The 24938-nt window shown below is 33.2% G+C and overlaps 1 protein-coding gene across 1 annotated transcript in view; it reads right to left on the bottom strand.

The window, feature by feature from the left end:
• Positions 1 to 6726, bottom strand: part of LOC113402382 (fatty acid synthase-like) — a 53216-nt gene extending 46490 nt beyond the window's left edge. The window contains exons 1-5 of the mRNA XM_064218227.1: positions 6628 to 6726; positions 6265 to 6417; positions 5866 to 6058; positions 3935 to 4055; positions 2698 to 2901 (exon numbers count right to left, since the gene is read on the bottom strand). Coding sequence (XP_064074297.1) covers positions 2698 to 2901; positions 3935 to 4055; positions 5866 to 6058; positions 6265 to 6417 — 671 coding nt within the window. The 5' untranslated portion in view covers positions 6628 to 6726. The remainder of the gene's footprint in view (positions 1 to 2697; positions 2902 to 3934; positions 4056 to 5865; positions 6059 to 6264; positions 6418 to 6627) is intronic.
• Positions 6727 to 24938: the final 18212 nt, after the last annotated feature.

Here is a 24938-nt window from a genome sequence, read left to right as displayed (position 1 = left end):
CAATATGACGTTCGGAAATTATTTTCAAGTCAAATCAATACTCCAATAATAATGTAACTAAATCAAGTATCGGTGCACGTACTTATGTGAGCTCGTGAGAAGTTCTACTTCTTCGATTTTATTAAAAAAAAAAAAAAATAATTAAAACATACCTTTGAAATATGAAATAATAATTATTGTTATTATATGGCGAATAACATTTATTCTTTTTCACCCCTACTATAACAGTCTCTCACAACTTTAAACATTCACAATTTCAATTTGTAGTCCACTAAACGTTATAAAATAAGGTGTAAAGTTGTCAATTAGAGCGATTTAACTCATAATGGGCGGCGTAGCGAGCAACTTCATTGTGTAGTTTTGACGTCAACCTGTGTGCGCGCTTCATGAAAAATCCCTCTCATTTTGTCATAACGCACCAGAATAAGTTTGGTTTCAATAATAATCATTTGCATTTAATCAGGATACTATTATATTATGAATGTTGGTTATAACATTGAAAGATGACGATGTTGGGTCTTAATTATTTTGAATTCAAGTCATATCAGATTCTGACTTGTTGCTAATAATTCAATTTCCGAATATTTATTTTGTTACTCAATAAAAATTTGCAATTTTATAGTATTAAAATAATAATCTGGACAATTATTCAACAACACAATTTATGTAGTAGCTTTATTTTAGACATTACCGTAACGCCTTCGGATTTCCGAAGATGCACGAATATTGCCGTGATATAAATAATTCAAATCTTAGTAACCAAGTGCCTCAATGTTATAATGATAAACACTCATCATTTGGAATTTAATCTGAACATTACCTGTACTGGTAGCCTCTTAGGCGGAACTCCTTGTAGAATTCCTTTGTCAGTAGATGCTTAGCATTGGGTCCATTAACTTCCGGCTCAGCTGGAAGCACACGGTAATCCTGTCCAACGTTCTTCTTTGCAAATATGCGTCCGGTCACTATGGATGTTCCGCTCTCAACAATCTGTTTGATATATATTTTTTATGGCATAGGTTGACGAGCATATGGGCTACCTGATGGTAAGTGGTCACCACCGCCCATACATAGTGGCGCTGTAAGAAATATTAATCATTCCTTACATCGCCAATGCGCCACCAACCTTGAGAACTAAGATGTTATGTACCTTGTGCCTGTAATTACACTGACTCACTCACGCTTCAAACCGGACCACAACAATACTGAATACTGTTGTTTGGCGATAGAATATCTGATGAATAGGTGGTACCTACCCAGACGGGTTTGCACAAAGCCTTACCATCAATAAACCCACATACCTGTTCCATGTGCATCTATAAACTCAACGTCACTGGTTGGAATCGAACATTCTTCATAAAACTCTCTGAGTAGTAATTTCTGGGCATCACATGATGGATAGGTGATACCCTGTTCCTTGTAGCCATCACAGTAAGTTTTAGTGTATAGCAACTTGAGCATAAACCCTGAGATAAAATTTTTAATCAGGTAATTATGGTATCATATATCATTGTACTTAAACATTTAATATTGCATATGTATTAAGCTTTCCAATATTTAACAGGAGAATCAGTAGTCGAAACCTGATGGTTGTTGTGAGCGATCTCCATACACTTTGATTTGAAGAAAGAATTTTTTTTAATAATTTAGTTAGGCGGACAAGCAGACAAGCAATTCTTTCCATCGCTGAAACACCTTTTGGATCTAAGATGATTTGTCCCTTGTGCTTGTAGTTACTGTTTACCGTTCAAACCGGAACATAAAAATACTAAGTATTACTGTTTGGCGGTGGAAAATATGATGAGTGGGTGGTACATATTAGACGGACTTGCACAAAACGTAACCACTGACTAAAATACTTTTCAGGATAGTGGTCATCACTTTTCTATGCTCCAATCATCAACAGATACTATTATTTATAAAAAAATAAAGAATAATAGAATTAAATTAGAAAAACAACGTAACTTCTGCGATAATAATTATTATCGTCAATCTTAACAATATTCAACAGATAATAAAACAAACGAAGGTATATACTATATTATTTTATTACCTATCTCTCTCTCTCTCTCTCTGCAGCAAACAAACAACAATTGCTTCAGAACGAACGTATCCGTTGGCACCGTTGTCGAACGTCTTGCATCTTCCGTCAGCTGATAATGCACTCAATTTGAAAGTAACATTGGTATTTAGTACTACTTGAATCTCGTGATGTCTATTAATTTCGGTCACAGCGAGCACGTACACCATGTGTGTGCATGTGTGTGTGAACAATGATGTGTGCTACAGAGGTGCACTCTGTATCTTCTCACTCCCATAGCTTGAAACTGTGACACGACCAGAGAAAGATCTTTCGAGGAACGGTAGTGTTAACACTAACAAATTCCAATTCTCTTGACGGATCCTGAGAATTTTCAAAACAGAAAAAGCAAAAAAAATCGTGACAAATTTGATTTTTCACTTCACTGTATACAATAATTATAATAATTTAAGTGGCTCAAACTATCATATCAACCATCTTTGGTAAACGAGACAAGCGAATCATCATATTTTATAAAAAATTTGAATAGTCTGCTTGGGAGGTTCATCTCTAAATGGTCTTCTATTGAAAAATGTCAGTTAGTAGTATTTTGATGGCTATATGAAAAATGGTCATACATTTAGACATCTTTCAAAATTAAACATTTAATTCCTTACCTATAGAAGTGCAGAGATACGTAAGGATGTAGGCACAAGTTCGATCCTCCAACAATAGCTGTATCACAATGGCCTTCATGTATAGCTTTGAAAGCCTGATGTAAGGCGTACAGAGAACCGGAGCAACCTGAGTCGATTATATAGGAAGGTCCAGTTACTTCAAGCCAGGAGGAGATACGGTTTGCTAACATCCCCTTGGAGCGGCTGTAAATCATATTCGTACTTTAACATTTCTGAAATATAGACCTTGACTTATTGCCTCTACTGGTGTCAGGAGGGCTGGTTGACATTTTCCATTCAGAACATCGAAATAGAAAATAATAAAAAATAAAAAAATAAAAAATAAAAATTATTTTTATTCAAGTAAAAAATATTGTGCCAGTCTTTTAAACTATTTCCACTTGTATCAGAGAATATGGAGGATATCTATATAATAGAGTCAGCTCTTTTTATTACAAGACAAGTAGATGGATGATATACTGGGTCACGTGATGATAAATGGATAGCACCGCCAGGAGAAATTGATGCTGTAATAAATATTAGCCCTCCTAGTCAATACGTCACAAACCTTGGAAACCAAGGTGTCATGATCCTTGTGCCTGTCGTTACACGGGCTCATATACTTGGTCACCTATCCAGATGGGCTTGAGCGAAGACCTACCACCAAGTAAAAAAAAAAAAACAAAAACAAAATTTCAATTGTTTGAATATTTGACCTTATTTTATCAAATCAAAATAAAATGATAATAATTAATTATTGTATTAAAATACTACGATACTACTACTATTAAGTCTGGTGTTTTTCCTGACGATGTTCAGTTTTCTCGATAGAATATATATTCCAATTCAGTAGTAGCTTTAAATTTAATTGAATCGTGTAATACTTCGAGGAAAAGTTTGTTAGAGCCTATTTGAATAACGTGTATTTCGATTATTTTAATTTCACTTCGATATAAAAATCGACTTATCTGACTTATTAAAATATCTATCAAAATGTCACTTGTTAATTTCAATGTCAAAATTTCAGTGTCCAAAAGCTTGTTACTATATGACAACACTAGTTGTTGCCCGCGGTTGTTCGTAAGCCGTTAGGCATAAAAAGTATGTCCTTCCTTGAAGTATATGCTTGCTTAATACCAAATTTAATCAAATTCGATTCAGTAGTTTGGCCGTTAAAGAGCAACAGAAACAGTTACTTTCGCATTTATAATATTGGTATAGATTCAAACAAACTCACCCCAATATACCAAACTGGTTGATCTCGGTATTATCATACAACCACGTCTTCTCGGATTCCGAGAAGCAAGTACCAATGAACACACCGGTTTTAGTGTTCCGCAGCTTATTTGGATTTAAACCTGAAAATAAATACTATAATAATAATAAATATATATATATATGTATATATATTTTGCAGTTTACTCATAATACAAGCTGCAAAAATAGCCGCATTGTAAAATGAGAGTAAACTTCCTTGTCAAATATTAATACTAATAGCTACACGATATGGCTTCGTACTGGTAAAATAAAGGTTAAATACGGTTCTACATTTGAAACAATTACATAAAATAAACAATATAAATTCGTTTTATCACGAGTTCATTTAAATGTCTAGTAATATTTGCTAAAACCATCATTTCGAATTGCAAAATATAATGTATTTATTTACATAAAATGTTCAGAATGACTATGTAATAGATAAGACAATTAGATAAAAATTTAGTTACCGTAATATTTCAAATTTTCAATAATAAAACATTTACTGATATTTATCTATGAAAGATAGATATATGATGTCGATAATATTTTTATATAAATTTTAGAGATGTACAATTTTTTTCCTGCATTGGCATACTTTGAAAAGTGTTCAACTAATAATTAATTTACTCTGAGTTCTGAGTGAGTTAAAACGTTAAAGATTAAGTTTGTAATATTAATAAAACTATCTATTTATTTAATATTTATCGAGTAAATAATTGGGTAATATTGAACACAATTTTTAAACTCGCTGTCCATTGAATTTGTTACATTAATTCGATAAAAATAATAATTGAATACATATATAAATTCTGTGCAATATTTAAATATAAAATTCAAGAAATTAATTAAATATCATCCATAAAACGTATTAATTACTTCAGCCTCCCATGAAACCTCACCTCATTCAATTAGTTAAAAGGCTGAATGAAACAAAATGGCGGATAAAGTCACTCCGGAAACCGTCGTCTCCAATGACCACCGCGAATTTAATCTAAGAGCTCCGAATTCACGGATCAAATAAATTGATCCTATTAGGAAGGAACAGGAGGTTGTATTATTACTTCGGATTGTAGCGTTTCGAAGTAATTATTACAATCGCGCCATTAAGTGCCTACAGATAAAATAATATACTTTTTTTTTTAACATATTACAATATTAAAATAAAGAAAAAGGAAGGCAGAGTTACATTAAATTATCGAAAAAAATAGTCGCCATCTGTTGGTCGCTATTTTTTTCAACGCGTTCTCAGCTTCGACAGTCTATCTAGAAGTATAAATAATGAGATTATAAAACTATGCTTAAAATTATTGATGAATACACTTATTTATTGATGAATTTACTTGAGGCACTTCTTTATGTAATTCATATACAGAGTATGAAATATATTTATACCAGATGATTTTCTTCATTAATAAGTTGAACCTGTTCGAAGCCGGGAGGGGCTGGTACAATAAACATCTAACTGCCGCACTGACAGACGTTTAAAGACTTTACACACTCCTTCGTATAGATTTTAATAATTAAATAATCATTAGATATTCTACAGCCAAATAACAGTACTCTGTATTGTTGTATTCCGGTTAGAAGGGTGAGTGAGCCAGTGTAATCACAGGCACAGGGGACATAACATCTTAGTTCCCAAGGTTGGTGGCGCATAGGTGATGTAAGGAATGTTAAATATAGCTTACAGCGCCTTTGTCGATGGGCGGCCCACTTACCATCAGGTGGCCCACATGCTCGTACGCCAACCATGCCATAAAAACTTCTTATTAATACTTATACGAGACCCATTAAATGTTTAATTAGCATCCCCTAATGACGATTGAAGTTAATTATAACAAAATCGTAGACAGACCCTTGAAGTGTAAGGAAGGTCCAGATTAAAGACAAATGCCATATTATATTTACCAGCGTCAAATATAGCTTCATAAGTTTTCTCCAAAAGGATCCTACACATAGGGTCCATAGTGTGCGCCTGCTTGAAGTGCACGCCGAAGAAGGAGGCGTCGAATTTGTTGACATTGTTGATTTTTCCTGTACGCTGTGGTATTTCAGGGTGAGACAGTTTCCAACGACGACTGTCCCCAGAAACGAGGTCCACCTGAGAACAATCAAATCTTGGTGGTACATACCCAGAAGGGCTTTGTTGGAACATAACAATACCAAGTATTGCTGATTGGCAGAAGAATATCTGATGAGTGGGGGGTACCTACCCAGACGGGCTAGCACAAACCCCTATCAACAAGTGCATACTATCTTTAAATTAAGTTTAAGAGCTTACTTATAATTAAAAATAAACAACTCTACCTTGTTAAACAAATTTTCTTGCAAGTGTACAACGGAGTCCGAATCAGGGAATCTGCCGGAGATGCCGGTGATGAGGACCTCATCTCCAGGCTTTGGATGAGACAGCCGGTGACCCGACGTCAGCCTGTCCTCTGAGACGAATGCTGGTTTCATCTAGTGAGATATTTTATTAATAATTTTATACGTACATTGTCAATATTTTCTCAAGACAGCCAAGTTAAAATTAAAGAACTAAATGGTGCAGTGATTACTGCAATTCCTCCGTAAAAGATTGCGGATTCAATCCTCAGCTTTCATTATTAAAATTAACCGAATGTCTTTGATTTTAAAAACGTTTTAAAAATTCAAAGTGTAAACACACACCTTTATTTATCGAGTCTCTATTGTTTCTGATAAACAAATAAATAATTTGTATTGTAAAAGAAAATACTGTCCGGTGCAATATATAAACACTACTTATATAGAACAATGACCACTGGGATCATTTTCTGACGTAGACTTGCAAATGATGGCACTATGGCCTACGCTTGAGTGAATCATTATTTTAAAAATGTAATAATTATTGTATTCCGTAGATTTTAGCTTCATTTTGTGTCTAACTTATTACATGATAAATATCTCTTAATAGTTCTGAAGCTACTGGTTCTGAAGGCTGGCAACAGAATAGAAAAGAATAAAGGTAATGTTAGATATTAACGATTCGTCGCATGCGTGGTGCGCGGGAAATCTTGAATGTAACCGTCGATCCAAGATGGCTGCCGAGCTATCGATGCGACGCTTAACTAGAGCGCCGTTAATTTCCATTGACACTTTTCCAACCAGTATGAATAAAATAAAGTAAGGTGTTTCGAAAAAGTTTTTGCTCTCAACCGTTTTCACCGGTTCACCTAATATGTATATAAAACTCGTGGTAACGGATACTGTACGAAACGAAACGGATGGCTTTAATTATACTTGTGTAAAGTTCATTTTGTCCAACGATAACAAGTATTTTTTAACCGACTTTAAAAGGAGGAGGTTGTCAATTCGTCTGTATTTTTTTTTGTTTCCTCATACACAACACATGATTTTTTTTTAATTTGATAGTTAGTGCTTCCCTTACGGTTCAGTATATAGTCGTATAAACGTCAATTTATAAAAAAATATATTTCTTAAAGTAGTCTCGAATTATTTTTGCTATATAGATTGTAGTGTTTCCTTGGCTGACACCGACTCCAAAACTAACAATAATTGTAACTACATTATATTATCGTAGGAAACTTCGCCTTTATTCAAAAGTTTTTTAGGAATTTCAAAATCTATAATTATTTTCATTTCATTTCATTGTAAACTGCAAGTCACTCATATACATTTAGCGACAAAACTATGAAACCTTATTTTAATATCAAATAGTATATATTAATTCAATTAGAATTGGAGTTAGTCGAAAACAATTTACTTTAATTTTGTTTACGTTTTTAATTTTTTTTTTTTCTTATACAGCCGTAGTAGTAGTACACCGCTGTCTAAAATTAATTCATTAACTTGAATATTCTTTACTTTTTTGCACATCTATAGCTGGAGCTTTTCAAATGAGACCATAACCGATTTTTTATATATCGTGCCATAATCACTATAATAAACAGAATAAAGGATATTTTTTTAGCCTTTTGCTGTCCAATTTTGTTTATTTGGATTTTGTCATCTTATGGTTTGAATACTCTATATATTACATAGGTTCCGTAATAAATCCACAAGCTATAAACCTATATCGGGTCTCATTCAGCATTTCAATTACGCTGCACAAATGCTTTGAGTACATTTCATTGGCACCGTCCAAACAGAGTGTAATTTCAGGAAGGACTACGATACTGAGACAAATTAAATGATGTAAACGAGAGATGGAACTACGAGAATTTCTACATCCGTACAGCTATGACGTCATAGTGTAATCATACTTTGATTGCATGAAGGCTTTGTACAATTTTACGAAAGAGAAGCTGTCTGTTTGTGTGTTTTGATTTTAGAGTGAGTGGTCCAGTGTAGTGGAAGTAGGCATGCAACGTGCACCGTTGAATCGTCGTTTAAAAAACTGTATTAAACTAGTGATTCACCTCGGCTTCGCACGGGTGCAACGCTACTATTAAATATGAATTAGTAGAATTTCTTTATATACAACGTTCACAGCTTTTTCAGTCAGTTCAGGCTCACATTGATCTATATTTAATGAACAATGCACTATTTAGGGTACGTAATTGAATAAGGATTAATGCTGTATTGCTTAAAATCGCTTCGTAAATAAGTCATTGTTTCTCGTACAAACTAGACGATTAAAAATGGTTATTGTGTGTTATCCCAAAGAGATAGACATCGCGGACGGTTTTTGTAAACCTTTTTAAGCTGTACAATACTGTAGTACATTATTTTGATATATCTCGTAGGGTTCAGTCGGCCTTTGCAATGTAAGAGCAAAAAAATTAGTTTATTTACGATATCATATTAGAAACCTTTAAAATTATTATCAGTGTTCTTTTAGTATATTATGCATGTATTATATACATAAATATTTCACTTGAATCAGTCTATCTATTTAAAAAAAACCGCATCAAAATAGTTAGTAGTTTTAAAGATCTAAGCATACATAGACAGACAAACAGCGGGAAGCGACCATGTTTTATACTATATAGTGACGTTTTGCTCAATCGATTGAAGCTGTAATCCGCAATCAGACTAGAACTGTTCGACACAGGGTCGAGATTGAAATTTCAGAGTGATTTTAGGCACGGCTTTGTTTATCTTCGCCCTATTTGTGTTTCAAATTGAGGATTACGTCGGTTTTAAAAGTTATCGCACCAGTATGTATTCAGTTTCGCTGTAAACACACCGTTTTTGAATTGAAATTACATGTTCGATTTAAAATGTACTGATTGTGTTTGCCGATGTAGGCAAGTGATGGAGTTTGTACATTCGTAGGTTTATTATTTATCATTTTATTTTATATCATAAAACCTTTTTTCAAGAATATATCTGTTGAACATATTTTTATATTAACGGTTCAGAGCTGTTGTTCTCGTGGCAAAAACTGCCTATTTCGGAATTGTGGGGTTTCCGAATCAGCGTTGAAAAAAGAAGTTGCCGAGGAAAGCACATACCACCTTGGTCCTATGCTTGAACTTCCGTTTATATGAGATTGTTTTTTCCTAAGTTTAATAGATTTCGACACCGCTTGAGTGATCGTCTTAAACATAGCATCTATTTCTATATAGACGTCAAATCTTCGAAATATTAATATTTACATAACGTAAACTCATCATGTAATAACAAACAAAAAAGAAACAAATTAAAAACAAAAAAAAAAACTGTTGAAATTACAAAGCACACATATAAGAAAAAATAACAAAAAGATAATATTAAAAAAAATGTAAAAAAAAAAAAACAAAAAATATAAATACCTCTTATGGCAAACATAAATGTAGTATGAAAACATTACATAGTATCAAACAAAGTCGCTTACCGCTGTCTGTCCTTTGTATGCTTTGATCTTTAAAATTACTTAAGGGATTTTGAAGCGGTCTTTTTTGATAAATAGATTGATTCAAGAGGAAGGTTTATACGTATAATACTTGCTCAATATAGTAGAGAAACACTGATTATTTTAGTGGTTTCTAAAGTGTTGTCGTAAATAAACACATTTTTTTTTGTGCTTACATTGTAAAAGCTGGCTGAACCCTACGAGATAAATCAAAATAATGTACTACAGTATTGTACACCTTAAAAAGGTCTTCAAAAAAGTCCGCTCTCTGGAGCCCTGGACGGCGAGTGCGCCCAGGTACGCCGAGTTTACCCATTAAAAAATCAGCGGTACCCTCTCCGTCTTTCGGCGGGCGCCACGGGATCGCTTACGCATCCGTGGGCTACCGTGACGCCTTGACGGTCGGCCCGCCTATGCAGGCCTCCAACACCTAGAGTACGCCGATGGACGCAGGGATGAACTCCTTCAGTTCATCCATATTGGAAGGCGCGTCTCGAGGCTTGCTAGTTGTTTCATTTGCCGCTGCCACCGTGGTACGCATCTCCGCTTACTCACGGCGGTGAGTACGCGGTTCTCCCTGTTCTATATATGCATAACATTGCGAATTTTAAGTTGTTATTAAATATCGACGGATGCAGGACAGAGGGCCCCACAATCGCGCCGAACAACGGAAAAAGATTGAAAAAGAAATAAACAGAGAAATTAAGGAAAAACGTAAAAATAGACAAAAAGCGGGCAAAACCGGGACAAATTCGAAGTTTTATAATACTAAAAAGATTGTAGTGGTGAGAACAAATGAAGTGATTTTTTTCAGAATTTTACGGGCGAAACTACTGATAAAAATTTGAAAAAAGTACTTCCTTGTTACTCTAACCTAACCTAACCCTTGATACCGGAACACGACAATACTGTATTGCTGCTTGGCGGTAGAATAAACGATTATTATAGTTATCTATACAAATCGGTTTGCACAAAAGCCTACCACCAAGTGGCTCAAGCCTCCACGCCTCTGAATATGGCTCTCATCTCTGAGACCTAACAATTCAGAGTAACGAAGGGTAGGTGACAAAAAAAAATTAATTGTGTGCGAAACCGCGGTACAGTTAAAAAATAAATACATGACGTAAAATAAAAGAACTTTAAATTTAAAATATTTATTGACTACTTCGATAGTTCAATGACTTTATTAAACTATGTAAAGATCACAAGTCAGACAGTTTCTATGTAAATAATTTATTACTAATTATTTCATTTATTTATACGAATGAGGCGATTTTGACCCGTGATTAGATGATTGCAAGCACCATTGAATTTTCATATGCTTAATTTGTGTTTATAATTAATCTCGTGCTCAGTGGTGAAGAGACCATCTTGAGGAATCTGCCACATGTGTAATTAACAATCCGCACTGGAGCAGTTGGAATAATATCCAATCCTTCTTATCGTAGGTTTAGACGTTAGCCCAACAGGAGGATATTTACAGCCTGTTACTTTGGCCTGATTAGCCAACTTTGATATGACTAAAACTTAGTAGGAAATATTAAATTTTAGCGCTCAACTCTCTTACGTGTAGAGAAATTATTTTTTACCCGTGTTTTACAGCTAGCTTATGTTCTTCCTTAGGGTTATAGCTAGTTTATTTTAGCCGTGAAAGTGTATCGTAAAGATTTTTTTACATTAGAATATTGTCATCGTAATACATGATATAAGTTCTAAGCAATAAAAACGTTTTTAAGTTGGCCAAGTACAAACATCACGTCGTACTTTTAGTTTATTTTTTACGTCAAATCATTTCGTCAAGTCATTCGTCTATCGACAAATATGTTGTTCTGTCTCACGGATGTCCTCAAAGCTGTTGGGATTGAATCGAACTTCATCATTGGTAACAATTTCACCAATAGCAGCTGCTAATAGTATGTGTTATAAGAAATATTAGCAGATCATGACGATTTGTACCAAGACTTATTTAAGGACATAGCTGGTGCTAACCCGTACTCATCCTCCTATAATATATTGAACGAATTATTTTATGGAACGCGAAGAATCATACATTTTTTTTCCTTGTCTGATCATTAAATGTTTCGGTTAAATTAGCTCCGAAGACAGATGACCTCATTTTTCTTGCACGACATAAATATGCAAGCTGTCGTGTTCGTTTTAATGGACGATGCCGTTCGCTCTCTTTTTTTCTTTACGTACCAAAAACCTCTTTATATTTCTATTGTAAATTTACAGCCTAAACAGGCTTGAAATGACCACAGCTGACATCATATTTTAGACTCACAGTCTTTTTTCAATACGATATTGTCTGTGTTTGATTATAATTTTAAATAGCACAACATTTAGTAAACAACAACAACAAATACCCGAATTAAATTTAATGTATAAATAAAATATTTAAATAAACTGTATCAGTATTAATAACTGCATGAATATATATTTTTTTATAATTTGTCATATTACACGTGCAGACAGAATACGATTTTAAATGAACACTCATTCGCCTTCCACGATAGATTTAATTCAACTCTTTAGGTGCACCCTCACCAGAGCGTTAGGGAACATACTTGTAGAAGCAAGCCTATTTAAATAATTATTGCATATTATACGACCAATTGTATAAATATATTATATTATTTTATTAAAGTCAAGTGCTTTTCGAAGGGAAGGTTCAACGAACTCATGAAAATTCAATCACTATAGAAATAGCTCCAACATTCATGTACATAATTCAACCTATAAACCTTATAATTATTGTAACCGAATCGCAGAGTCTTAAGCGCTTATTTTCTTGTGATTTTATGTAACGGTGTGTCGTTTTGTCATTGTAACTGTAGCTGCCAATTATTTGTGTTTATTTAGTTGTTTATGGCCCGATGATATCTTGTATATCAATAGTGTAAGCCGATTTTTGTCCCAGTGAATATGGGACGATAGCTGCATATTAAAAAATCGGTTATGGTCTCATTTCGAAGAGCTCAAGCCGTAGATGTGCAGAAAATAAAGAGGATTCTTGATTGCAATTTATTAAATTATTATGATTTAACAAATAATTAACTTTAGAGAGCGGAAAAAATTACTGGCCACGTAAATAGCGGCAGTATGACTGTATAAAAAAAAACAAATTTAAATCGTGCGAACAGACGTCGTCAGTTTACAATGTAATTAAATTAAAAAAAAAACCTGTTGAATAAACATGTAAAAATTAGTGACTTATTAAAAATAAAAAATGTTTTTTATAGGATATTACAAATTACACGCATTATTTCTTAAGAGTTATAATTCATGGCATGTCATTATCATTAATCAAAATTCGATCTGAATTTTCCGAAAAATCTTGACTATGGTTGATGATTTCTTCTGTATTCTGTATCTAGATACATTTTATTTTCCTGAATGATGTAGTGCTGTTGGCCCTATTGGCCTTTATAGCGTTTTTACAGGAAGTGAAAGTTTCCGAAACTTCTGTATTTTTTACGAAGCATAAAAATACCTATCATGACAATAAAAAGCCAAAAGGGAAGGGCCCCCGTTGCTATAACTGCAATAAATATGGACATTTTAAAAATCAGTGTACAATACAAGTACAGAAAAGTAATCAACAACAATGCACATGACAAGAAGCTCAGACTGGATGTATGATGAACAGACACCTCCGATTCATAGAATAAAGGTGGCAAACAATGAAGCGATCCCTGTGCAGAGTATGGGTAAAGTAAATATTCAAACCAAATTAAACAAAGATGAACATCGAATACAGGTGAGAAATGTTCTGTTTATTCCTGAATTAACTACAAACCTATTATCTGTCAGTCAATTGACAAAGAGTGGCTGTAAAGTTGAATTTACTAATACTGGTTGTAACATTTACACTGGCAATAAGAATTTGGTAGCAACAGCGAGGCTAATAGATAATATGTATAAACTGTATATTGTAAGTGGAAATGCATATGCTATGACAGATTTAATTACATGGCATAAAATAATGAGTCGCTTAAATATGGCCGATGTAAAGAGGTACCTCTATGTACTGAGGGTGTTACTATTTCTGGTAAAGAAGTAAATACTGTTTGCATACCCTGTTGCGAAGCAAAACAAACACGATTATCATTTCCAAATTCGGGTTCTAGAGCAAATGCATTACTTGACATTATTCATACTGATCTGTGTGGTCCGATGGAGACTCCATCTTTAGGTGGAGGGAAGTACTTCATAACCTTCATAGATGATTACTCTCGTAAAGTATATGTTTATTTTCTAAAGAGCAAATTGGATATTACATCAGTGTTTAAGAAATTTAAAGATGAAGTAGAAAATGAGCTAGAAAGGAAAATAAAAATATTAAGAAGTGACAACGGAAAAGAGTTCTGTAATAATGATTTTTCTGATTTTCTGGCAGCTTGGCTTGGCAGCAGACCAGCACTCAATATACGCCTAAAAAAAAGGGTATAGCAGAGAGGATGAATCCGACGCTGGTAGAACGTGCAAAGTGCATGTTGTTTGAAGCAAAACTGCAAAAATAATTCTGGGCAGAGGCAGTCGCCACTGCCGCATATATCATAAACAGATCCTCATCACGTTTACTGGCTGAAACAACACCATATGAGAATTGGACTGGAAAGAAACCACACATTTCTCATTTAAAGATATTTGGCTCTAAGGCCATGGTACATAAGCAGAATCGTCGTAAGTGGGATAGCAAATCACGTGAACTAATCTTTGTAGGATACTGTGAGAATACGAAGGGATACAGGCTCTATGATAAAGTTAGTAAAAAGATTGTAATTAGTAGAGATGTGGTATTTGGTAGTAGTACAGAGGTTGATTGTTTAGACTCACAGAATCAGATAGAAGAAACAGGTATCAATGAAAGCTTACAAAATGAGACATTGACATCTTCAAATAATGAGAATTCATCTGATAGTAGTATCTCGAATAGACAAACTGATGAGACTTATTATCCTGATACAGATGATTATGATGATTGTCATGATGAATATATACAAAGTAGAATTACATTGAGGTCACATCAGAGAAAAAACATGGAAGGCAATAATTTCATGGGTTTTATGGAAGTTCCAGATCCAATAACTGTTGAAGAAGCATTATCAGGTCCAAATGCAAGGCAATGGAAAGAAGCAATGGATGAAGAGTACAAGTCCTTACTTGAAAACAATTCTTGGGAAATGACTACTCTACCAGCTAACAAACGTGCCATACCATGCAAATGGGTTTACAAGGTAAAAAGAAATGAAAATGGAGAAACAGTTAAGTATAAAACACGTCTAGTGATTAAAGGATGTTCACAAAGGGCTGGAATCGATTACACTGAAAGTTTTTCACCTGTTGTGAGACTTGCATCTCTAAGATACTTGTTAGCTTTGGCTGTAAAATATGATTTGGATATATGTCAAATGGACGCAGTATCAGCTTTTCTGCAAGGCGACAGAAGAGGAGATTTATATGAAGCGGCCACCTCTATATGAGAGGAATAAGAAAATATGTAAACTCAAGAAATCTTTGTATGGGTTAAAACAAGCGAGTAGGCAGTGGAATAAGAAGCTTGATTCTACGCTGAAAGAGATAGGTTTATCACAGGCGAAATTAGATCCCTGTATATATAAGATTGAGGATGATAAAAACATGTTTTTTATGCCTATTTATGTAGACGATATATTAATATTTACAAACAATCAAAATATGAAGAGTCATGTTAAGGCAGAACTGCATACTGCATAAACAGTTTAAAATCTTGGAGACTTATGTTACTGCTTTGGAATACATATAGAAAGAGACAGAAAGAATGGAATAATATACTTAGATCAAAGAAAATATATAATGGAAGTATTACAAAAATATGGTATGTCAGATTGTAAGACAGTCAAGAATCCAATGGATGTTAATACAAAGTTTTATGAGAACGAAAATTCTGAGGAAATTAAAATATTAACTGATATTCCTTATCAAGAGATAATTGGATGTTTGTTGTACGTTTCACAAGTAACAAGACCAGACATTAGCTTTGTTATTAATATGTTAAGCAAATATTTTCTTCTTGCATGTTCTATTCCCAGGAATGTGATTCTACTATTTTTTTCCATAATTATGATGATTAAGTTTTTTTATCTACATGATGCTGTTTATGTTTATTTTTTTTTTCAATCAATTTTTGTCAATAATAATGAAATTGACTAAATTAGTTATGAAATAAGGCAGCATTTGTCAAAAAATTTGACATATCGTGTTATCTCGGAACTATTAATGTTTTTTTTTTGTTTTAAACGATAAAATCTAAGCCACGTTGAAATTGGCGAACATTTTGGAAAATAAAGATTTGTGTCTTAAAAAACTTCGATATTTGATTAATTAATACGATGCCAAAGTATAATTAAACCGTGAACTAAAAAGGAAATTATATCGAGATTAATGTTTTATATTGTTTTATATACAATCATATACATACATACATACAAAAACATTTGTATGAATATGATTATATAATCATGAATAGAATAAGGATATGTTTGTAACTAAAATGAGACTAAAACATTTTGAATTGCGTGCCGGTTTTTCTCGATTCGTTTACTTTACGTTTTACTTTAAGATGACAAAAAATCGCAATAAATAATTGAAACTGGCGTATTTTAAAACTTTCAGCTCACGGTGGAACAATAATCTGCTTAGACGGCAGTCCGGATTATCTCTACCGAAGAATTATATCACGGTTCGATAATCATTTAACGGCATTTATTTATGATGCACGAATTAATTTATTTAATTTATTATATCACTAACAATTGCTTACACCAAATAATAATTCACTTTATATCAATTTCATCAGAAAATGAATAAGCGCCTTACTTTTACAAGACAATACGCCAGTTCACAAGAGTAAAGTTACAATGGCTCTACACAAATATGAGTTCAAGTATTCACATATCTTATAGTCTACATTTGGCATCAGCTACTTTTATTTGTTTTCAAATTCAAAGGAGGACTTAAGGCGAAAAGAGTTCTGACAACGAAGTGAATAAAATGTTTTGAGAGCAATATTTTAAGAAAAATATTTTTGAAGCTAATATTTGGTTCGTAATATTCTTTATTGAAGTAGACTCATAAAAGAATTAAATGGAAAGTAGATTCGAGAAAAACCGGCATGAAACTCAGTAGTTACTCGTTTCCACTATTTGAATTAGAGCATGTCAGTTAATAACAATAAAATTTAAACATACCCTTGCTAGAAAACAAACACAAGTCCACGATTTTTATCTTTAATATAATCTTGTGTCAAATAATATGCCTTATTTATCAAATATTTTTTTGTCATGAGCTATAATATTTATAACAGACCAGGTTAAAGTCAGTTGAGCGTAAGGGAGGATTTTATTGAAAGAAAATCGAATGTTTTATTTATTTTAAAAAAATTGCTGATTTTTAGACTTCCTCCACTTATTTGTTCACCATCGCTCATTGAACAACCAACTCACTAGATCCTAAGCACGTTGCACAACACTAATATTTACGAAGAAAACGATTAGATGCCACTTGTAATTGATTTCATTATCTAACTTCCCAATGCACCTTATCAAACAAAAAGCGAATCTTGCCATCATTGTAGAAATCATTGTAGGCAGTAGGCATATTTCCTTAAAAACATCGCAATAAAAAAAAATCAAACTTCGATTTCTGATTCTCAAAAGTCTTTGACAAAAATTAAGGAGCAAAGATTCCAAATAAAGTCGTCACTCTTATTAAATACAAAGTAACTCGAATTCGATTCATCAACGGAACATCAAAGCACGATTTTTACCTCGTTAAAGACACAAAGACTTCAGTACCAACATTAATCATTTCGAGTTTCTTTATTTTGTATCGAGCTGGTCATTAATCACACTGAATTCGAAATTCAACTGTTTTGCGGTAGACGTGGTCACAACAGACAATGCCTTTTTGTCTTTTGTCAGTTTTGCTTTTTTACTTTGATGATTAGCTTTGTTTTAGAGAAATGTCAACCGGTTGAGTAACTTTAAAGGGTTATCAGTCTATAGAATGCGTTCGTTATTCAAATATCGAGAACAATTGATCAGCGTTTGAAAAGAAAATGGCCTCTATTCACTGTAGAACACGTCACAGAACGTTACCGAAAGGACGCGCTTTCAAATCCGCCAGAGCACCACTGTTATCCACGTGCTTTTGTGTTTATAATTGATACTCTACTCGGAAATTGTGAGCACAAAATCAATTACATATCCCAATCTAGTAACTTCAAATCCAGGCAAGCAGTGCCGAATTTTCATTTGCTTAATTTGTGTTCAAAATTCATCTAATGCTTTGCGCTGAAGGACAATATCACATAAAATGAATTCATTAACCCACAACTACCGATGGATTTCCTGTTGATCTGTCATTCTAGTTTGGGAAATTAATTTCATTCCCCTGTCCAAAAAACAACCTTATTACCAAGTCAATATGATAGAGATTTTGTTAACCTGTTTTTGTATATTTAATCATTCAGGTTTAATTAGTCCCAGCATAATACAGTCAAAACTTTTACTTCAAACATTATTTTTAAAACGATTTGAGCAAGGTCAGCCCGTTAATGTGGATATATAATTGTCTTAAATTCATGTAAATTACTTTTACTCTGAACATTTTAAATTCGTACATTCAATCAGTGATGCGTCGCAAAATGCTTAATATATTTCCTTCAGGTGACTGTGTAAAACAACGAATTTAAATGCGGTCCCTCATCTCGAACTCGAACATTACATAAGTGAGTAACAGACTCTGAGCATTACAGTGCGCGATTTGTAATAAGTGAAAGGGAAGAACTGAGGATTTAACCAAGAATAAACCAATATTGTTTTCTTTTCACGAAAATAACATAATTGAATAAATATTACGGCGATCAACATGACCTTCTTCCAAGATAGTACATACAATTACTGTACCGCAGGTGAATGCTGAATATCGAATCATAGATTCTCACATTACAGGCTAATGCTCGTCAGTCAATAATGTAATGTAATCCTCAATAGAATCTTTGATTGTTACATTACTGGCGAGTGCTGCCGACGAGGGACCGCCCTGAGATTAACGAATTTGTCAAATATTGCCTGAAAGATTTTACTCTATAAGTTTACTATACGTAATATTTCTTAAAATAATACTAGAAGCTTCCTTTTTATTATTTTTAATATCAACTGTTTAATTATTATTTTTTATTAAATAAATAAACAAACAGCTATATCTCGATCGTCATCTAATCTAGTTCCATGATATTTTTATTATAGCTCTGCATCGCGTATACAACGGGCTATATTCCTCCAAATATAAATTTCAAAGTTCCAAGAAAGGGCATATCATATCTTGAAGAGAAGAAAGTAAAGGTAGTGACAGAAAAGCAGCCCTGGGGCAGGGGTATGTCTGGTATCGACAGTTTCAGCTATGGGGGTGCCAACGCTTACGTCTTGCTCAAAAACATTGCGAAAGCGAAGGTTCGATACTTTAAGTTAAGAAAATAATTCTTAGTTAAATTTAAAATTTATTACTTGTACATGTTTTGATCGCTTTACGTTGTATGTATAAACGGTTTTCGATAATTTTTTATCATTTTTCTAATTGATGATACGATTTCACAATTCTATTTTTTAAAACTAAACTTAACTTAGTATTAGTGAAAGTTGTAAAGTAATCTTCTAGAGTTTGTTAGTAAAATCTGTTATATGAAATGCCTTTTTCTTTTCATTATTATATTAATACATTAATCAGATAAATAGAATATGAAAAAAAATAAGAAATAACGAAAATGACAAATGAAAACTTTAATTTTTAAATAGGTCCGAATTTGGTTGAAAATCTGAAGCTAGTGATTCCAACACCAAAACTACGTTCAGAGCGCTTGCTATTCACTTCTATCCAGCAGGACTGGAAAAATACCAAATCTGCAATGTCCTCGGCTGAATATTACGCCAACAATTTTCTGGTAAGTAAGCCATATTATTATTAATCTTAACACAAAAAATAATAATTAAAATTAGTAAGTGAATCAATAATCAAATACATAACTGATACTTCTGCACGTCTGAGTACGTAAGGCAATCAGCAATTGGTGTACCTTGAGATACGCCTATGAAAATATAGGCGTATTATAGAACTTTTGTGTATTTTGACGCCCATGTCCAGCAGTTGTGTTATTGGCTGGATGGTGATGATAGATTTCTTCTAATCTATTTTACGTCGAAGATTTATCTATAAAACGAAAAATATTTCTAAGATTGCTTCTGGAACAGCTACTGTGCCAAAAACATATTCTATCGTCTCAAGTAAAGCTAGATTATTCAAAATATTTAAAAATTGTAGGTTTCTATGGTACCAATTGTTGTATTGAAACATTCGTTTATTAGAGTCCAGTGCTTTTCGAGGAGACAGCGAGATTAATTCCCATCAACGCGATCACTGTAGAGATTTGCCCAATTGAACTCCTACAGGCAATTTTATATCGATCTCTCACGAAGGATATCATCAACGTCTCTCCTATTGATAGAAAAAGCCAGAACTACGTACAATCTCTCTCCACGTCCCTGGGCAAGTCAGTAATTGATTTTACTATATCCGTTTTAAAAAAAATATTTTATAATTAGAAAGACTATATTTATCTAAATTAAATGTCTTAAACTAAACTAATTTAAACTACTTTACATTGTGATGTCCTCTTGACCGAGTTTGGCCACGGCGACCAATTCCATGAGGGACTAGCAAACTACACGTGACTGTTATAATTAACAATAGTGTACTCAGTCTAATAATCCGATGGAATGGAAAATCCGATAAAAACGGGAGAGTATGATTTCCAAAGCACATTTGTGCTGCTACAATTGAGAACCCAATAAATATTAATTAGCTTAACCTGCAGTTTAAGCCGAGGACACTGGGCCAGTGAGAACCGTATTATTTTAGGTAATAAGGTACAACAATTACCGTGAATAAATAAATATTATTATGAATTTAACAATGTAAATATATGCTTCAATCTTTAATTGTGTTAATGTGTTATTTTTATTGTCGATCATATACCACAGACCGACTATTTCGTTGTACATGTAATCAAGAATTAATTTACAATGTCCAGTTAACTGGTTGTTTACATATAGTCGAAATAATGAGTATCATATTTTCAGGTTATATATTGCAAGATTGATCGATTGTCGAAAACAACGTTATTATCGTACTATAAATCAGAATTGTATCTGAAATAATACGAGTACAATATTTGCAGATTGTACGAAGCCGGCCTTAACCCTCACCTAGCCAACATTTACCCGACCATAAAATTTCCCGTCTCGCAAGGAACTCCCATGCTCTCGCACCTGGTCGAGTGGAAACACAGTGAAGACTCGTGAGTGTATTTAATCAGAAAGAGATTCATTAAATGAGATATTTTTAGTTGAAGCCGTTTCTGAAATTTATATACAGGAATTGGTCATATAACATTATTACATATACCTAAACAGCATAATATTTAATATTTTAATACCATACCATATCGAATATCGACTTGAAATATTTTATTTTTTTTACTTTAGGTACGTAACAGTACATGAAGCTAAAACTAAGATTCAGTCTGGTGATACGACAGTGACAATGTCCATCAATCGTGCAACTAGCGAGTTCATGGTCGGTCACGTGATTGATGGTAAGGTTTACTCATTAAATGAAAGCTGGCGGGCAAATGAACCACTTTTATCGTTTGTGGTCAACAGCGCTCGTAAAAATAAAGTCAAACTCCTTTATTCGATATACATATGGATTGTCAAATTACCTTCAATTGTAGGTCGCAACTTGTTCCCTGTAACCGGTTACATATTGATGGTGTGGGAGACTCTCGCAATGATGATGGGGGAGATGGCCATAGAAGTTTCCGTGGTGCTCGAGAACGTACGATTCCTAAGAGCTACTCACATCCCGAAACAAGGAATATTAGAGTTCATTGTTATGATTCATAAAGGAAGTGGACAATTTGAGGTTATTATATCTTAAGCTTATTTGTTAATAAATTAATTGTTCTTGTATTGTAAAGTTAAGTCTGTTAAAATCGTGTTGGAGAAAATTTATCTGATCTCTCATTGGGATTCTATGCTCATATGAAAGATTTTAATCCGTCACATGCAGGTTTCCTCAAGATGTTTTCAACGAAGGTTTCAATTGAAACTCTACTTCATCATCTTTCACTGTTAGAACCATCATAAGAAAGTTCGAAATCTAAGTGATCAGCAATTTCATTCATTAATTTGACATAGGCTCCAATTTTCGGTACTTGTTTTCTTCAAGATTGATTGAACTGCGTACTTACTTCCATGGTCAGGTCATGTTAACTTTTTTCCAGCTTTATAAGTTATTTTGCTGTGTTATAGTATTGTACTGCTTAAAAGTTATTTTATTGGAAACTAATGTTCTCGATAGTACTACCATCAGGGAGATATACCGGTTACTATAAAATTCTTAAATGTTTTCGATGGTATATTCAGACAGACTGTCTTTGTAGGTCTTTAAAAATATATAAAACACCGGCTTGGTTAACGAGAGACTAAAAGGAATATACTTGTACTCCGTTCAAGCAACCATTATTGTGTACCGTTTGTTTGATTGTGGTGGCTTGAATAACAAATGGTACATCAGCAAATCAGATTTATTTCCAGGACGTTTTTATTAATTAAGGTTTTCGTGAATATAAAACACACTTCTCTGAGATTTCTGTCAACTTATGTGTAGAATGTAATATTTACAGATACATTTTATGAAAGTAATTTATATTTGAACCTGATTACATTCACAGTGGCTTCTTCCGAGGCGTAATCGGGTGTAACGTGCAGGGCACCCGTGGTCGCCTAGCCTGGGTCAATAACTGGGTTACGTTTTTACACTGTATGATGCAGATGAAGATAATTACTAAAGACACCCGAGGACTTTTCATGCCAACCAGAATTGATAAAATTATTATTGATATAAATATCCATTACGCACAAATTGACCATGATTCTCCAACACAGTCAATTGAGATTAATATGTATCCTACTCTAGGTGTTATCAGGTATCTTTCTGTTTTTTTTTTTAGTTGAATATATTATGTATAGACTTACTAAAAGATATTTAAAAATATATTCTTAATATTAAATTAAATTCATTATTTTCTCGCCAGAGCTGGTGGTTAAGAAAATCGAGGCTTACACGTGACACCGATTTCAAGAAGGATTCCTGTTGATGTACCAGTTTTAGAAAATAATGTGTTCATTTCCAACTTCGGAAAATTTAAGATGAAGGTACAATGAGTTTGCCATGTTGCATAAAAAAACACCATTACCCAACACTCATACAAGTTTTTTTAAGACAAAATGTCGTGATGATGTACAAATCACTCATACGAAGTTTTTGTATATCAATATACATAAATCTTCGTGTGACACACACATACAGAAGATTTATATAAAATAACAGCATACAACTCATATTGTGTACATATAAATGTCATATAGAAAACACAAATAAAAATGTTTATGTTTCAAATAATGTAATTAAAACTTTAGTTGAATTGTAGTGTCGATGTATTAATCTTTATGAAATTAAATAACCGTTTAGAGTTCCGTTACACACGTAACGTAACGTAAAAATCAAAATATTCTTTATTCAAATAGGCTCAAGCGAACACTTCTGAATCATCCTTTTTAAAATTAAAATAAGTAATTACCACCAGCTTCGATTCGGAATATAGATTCTAAATAGAAGAACCGGCAAGAAACTCAAAGTTACTCTTTTCCTACACTCAATCATGGGATAATTTCATCCAATTGTATTGTAGTATAGTATTACTATTTCATATTGATTTTATTTTGCACACCTATGAACAACTTTCGTGTAAGCATGAAGTACTGAAGCCGGTAGCGTTAAGCTATAAATGTCGTTACGGAGCGAATTCTCCCCGTTTTGTGGGGAAAATTTGGAACTTCCCCTTTCGCTACTTTGCAATTATTTCAGGATACTTTATGTATAAGTAAGTACAAATAAATAGATAAAATTTTATAACGACATATCATACTGTAAAATACTGGTTAAAACCAGTTTGTCATCATTATCAGACAAAATCACTTTATAGTCAAATCCAATCAAAGAAGGTAATAAAGATAAACGAAACTTGGATCTACGTATTTCATGCGATTTCCTAATAGCTCAGCTATATTATACACTACAAACAGTTCTTGATTAATGTGTTTTTATTTATAATACAGCACTATTTAACTTAACCTCTTATATCCAGTTTATTTTTCTTCCAAAGTTCCGATAACAGTTTCGTCGACCTTCAATTTTGTCCAAAATACCAATATAATATCATAAACTATTCAAGCTCTCGACCAATGACAACGCGAAAATTCGGTATCAAATATTGTTTATCAGGCCTTTGAATTGTTGTGGTTGTTATAAACTATAAATATATTACATAGGGTTTGTAATAAATCCACAAGCTGTAAACCTATGTCGAATCTCATTCAGCGTTTTCAATTACGCTACACAAATGCTTTGAGTACATTTCATTGGCACCGTCCAAACAGAGTGTAATTTCAGGAAGGACTACGATACTGAGACAAATTAAATGATGTAAACGAGAGATGGAACTACGAGAAAATCTACATCCGTACAGCTATGATATCATAGTGTAATCATACTTTGATTGTATAAAGGTTTTGCACAATTTTACGAAAGAGTGTTTTGATTTAAGAGTGGTCCAGCGTTATTACGACAAGTTTCAAATAAAGCAATACTTTACGCAAGTAGACAAACATCGTTGAATCGTCATTTACAAAACTATATCAAATATAACACTACATCGGTTTTAAAATGTTGATTTTAATGAGAAAACCCGACACGAATATTAGTAATTACTCTTTTCCACCAATCAAAATAACAGCACTTTTAGCAATTAGCAAAATACGACCATACGCACCTATATCTCTGCACCAAGAATGTATTTTCTATAAAATGTTAAATCGAAATGTCCAAGCTACACGAGTACGTATTCTCGTTAATGTAAAAGTACTCACATATAGAGACTTTTTGGATAAAATATGATATCAATAAACCGTTTAATTACAGAACGTGGATGTTAATGTTA

This window comes from Vanessa tameamea, chromosome 21 (assembly GCF_037043105.1).
Source record: "Vanessa tameamea isolate UH-Manoa-2023 chromosome 21, ilVanTame1 primary haplotype, whole genome shotgun sequence".
NCBI classification, from domain to species: Eukaryota; Metazoa; Arthropoda; class Insecta; order Lepidoptera; family Nymphalidae; genus Vanessa; species Vanessa tameamea.
Note: the sequence above shows the minus strand (reverse complement) of the source record. Positions and strands in the feature narration are given on the sequence as shown.